Source organism: Aplysia californica, unplaced genomic scaffold (assembly GCF_000002075.1).
Source record: "Aplysia californica isolate F4 #8 unplaced genomic scaffold, AplCal3.0 scaffold00369, whole genome shotgun sequence".
NCBI classification, from domain to species: Eukaryota; Metazoa; Mollusca; class Gastropoda; order Aplysiida; family Aplysiidae; genus Aplysia; species Aplysia californica.
Window position 1 is genome coordinate 595,139 of NW_004797639.1, and position 1,320 is coordinate 596,458.

At 39.5% G+C, this 1,320-nt stretch overlaps 1 protein-coding gene across 1 annotated transcript in view; it reads right to left on the reverse strand.

The window, feature by feature from the left end:
• Nucleotides 1-525, reverse strand: part of LOC101853181 — a 7,383-nt gene extending 6,858 nt beyond the window's left edge. Inside the window, exon 1 of the mRNA XM_035971060.1 lies at nucleotides 521-525. Within this exon, the coding sequence (XP_035826953.1) occupies nucleotides 521-525 (5 nt within the window). The remainder of the gene's footprint in view (nucleotides 1-520) is intronic.
• Nucleotides 526-1,320: the final 795 nt, after the last annotated feature.

The following is a 1,320-nucleotide window of genomic DNA, read 5'->3' on the forward strand; positions in this document are numbered from 1 at the left end:
CTCCCCCCCCCTCACACTAAAAGGTCACTATGGTGTCAATGTGTTTTTCTTTACTAAAACTCAAAATGTGAGGCAGTGTGGTGGAATCAGGCTCTCGTCAATCTTTTGTCATGTGGAGTTATTGGTGTCATCTTAAAGCCTGTTCATTTGTCTATTTTTCTGTTAAAAAAGTACCCATCTATATTTAATAGAAGTCGAAATATTTATGATTGAAGTAAGTAGGGTAACCTGATTTCAGAGGAAAAATAAGGGAGAAAATGACCCCCAAAGTTTGGTATCTTTCAATGCCTGAGAGTCCTTGAAAACTGAAAATTTACATTTTTTGCACCTTTAATCAACATTTTTCGGGATAAGCCACACAGAAATGTGTTTTTAAATTGACATAAAAGCTGCTGAGCTTAGAAATGCCAATATATTTGATTTCAATATTTTGACGAGAGCCTGATTCCACCACGCTGCCTCACAAATGATTCAACAAGCCCACTGAATTAAAACAAAAATTTATGAAAATACAGTCAACCCCATTTGTGTTGAACTCGCTTGAGTTGATCTTCTGTTAAGACTGTTGGTCTTTTTCTCTGATCCCCTCGTTTCTTTTTCTTTACCGATCCCAACGGTTAATTTAAGGTAGAACTTCGGATGAGTTGATCTTCCCCCCCCCCCGACGACATCAACTCATCCGTAGCCAACTGTAACGGAAATAAGAGTAAACGAGCTGCAAAGACTCCAGCCAAAGACCACGTTATTTTACCCGATTGTCTGCACGCCGCTTCTATGGAGACTGTTCGACTTGAATGCCGTTATACCTGGAGTGAAAAAACAAACCCCAAAACAAAATTAAACAAAAACAAAACAAAACAAACAACAAAAGCAAACAAACAAACAAACCCAACCCACACTGGTCAGGTCTTACATTCAAACAAACAATGTCGTATAAGTGCCAAAGATTATAGGTGTTACAAAAGAGTAACAAACGTAAAAGAGATGGAGGAGAGATGAAGACAAAAAGTATTTGAGAAGAAGGAGCAAATGACACCAGAGCACGCGCAAAGCACCCGCTTTTCTGTAGCTTTACTCCGGAAATGAGTGATCACTTTTTAAAGAATAAATACAGTCGAACCTGTGTAAGACGGCCACCCATTGTCAAGGAGAAAAGTGGCCGTATAAGACAGATGACCGTCTTAGGCAGGACTGATCAAGATGAAGAAAACAAACCCTCCCTTTCTGGGGTCCCAACCGAGGGTAGTTGTATTGTTGTTGTTGTTTTCGCTGGGTTTTCTTTTCTTTTGTTGCTGCTTTTGTGCACGGGTGACAATAAAA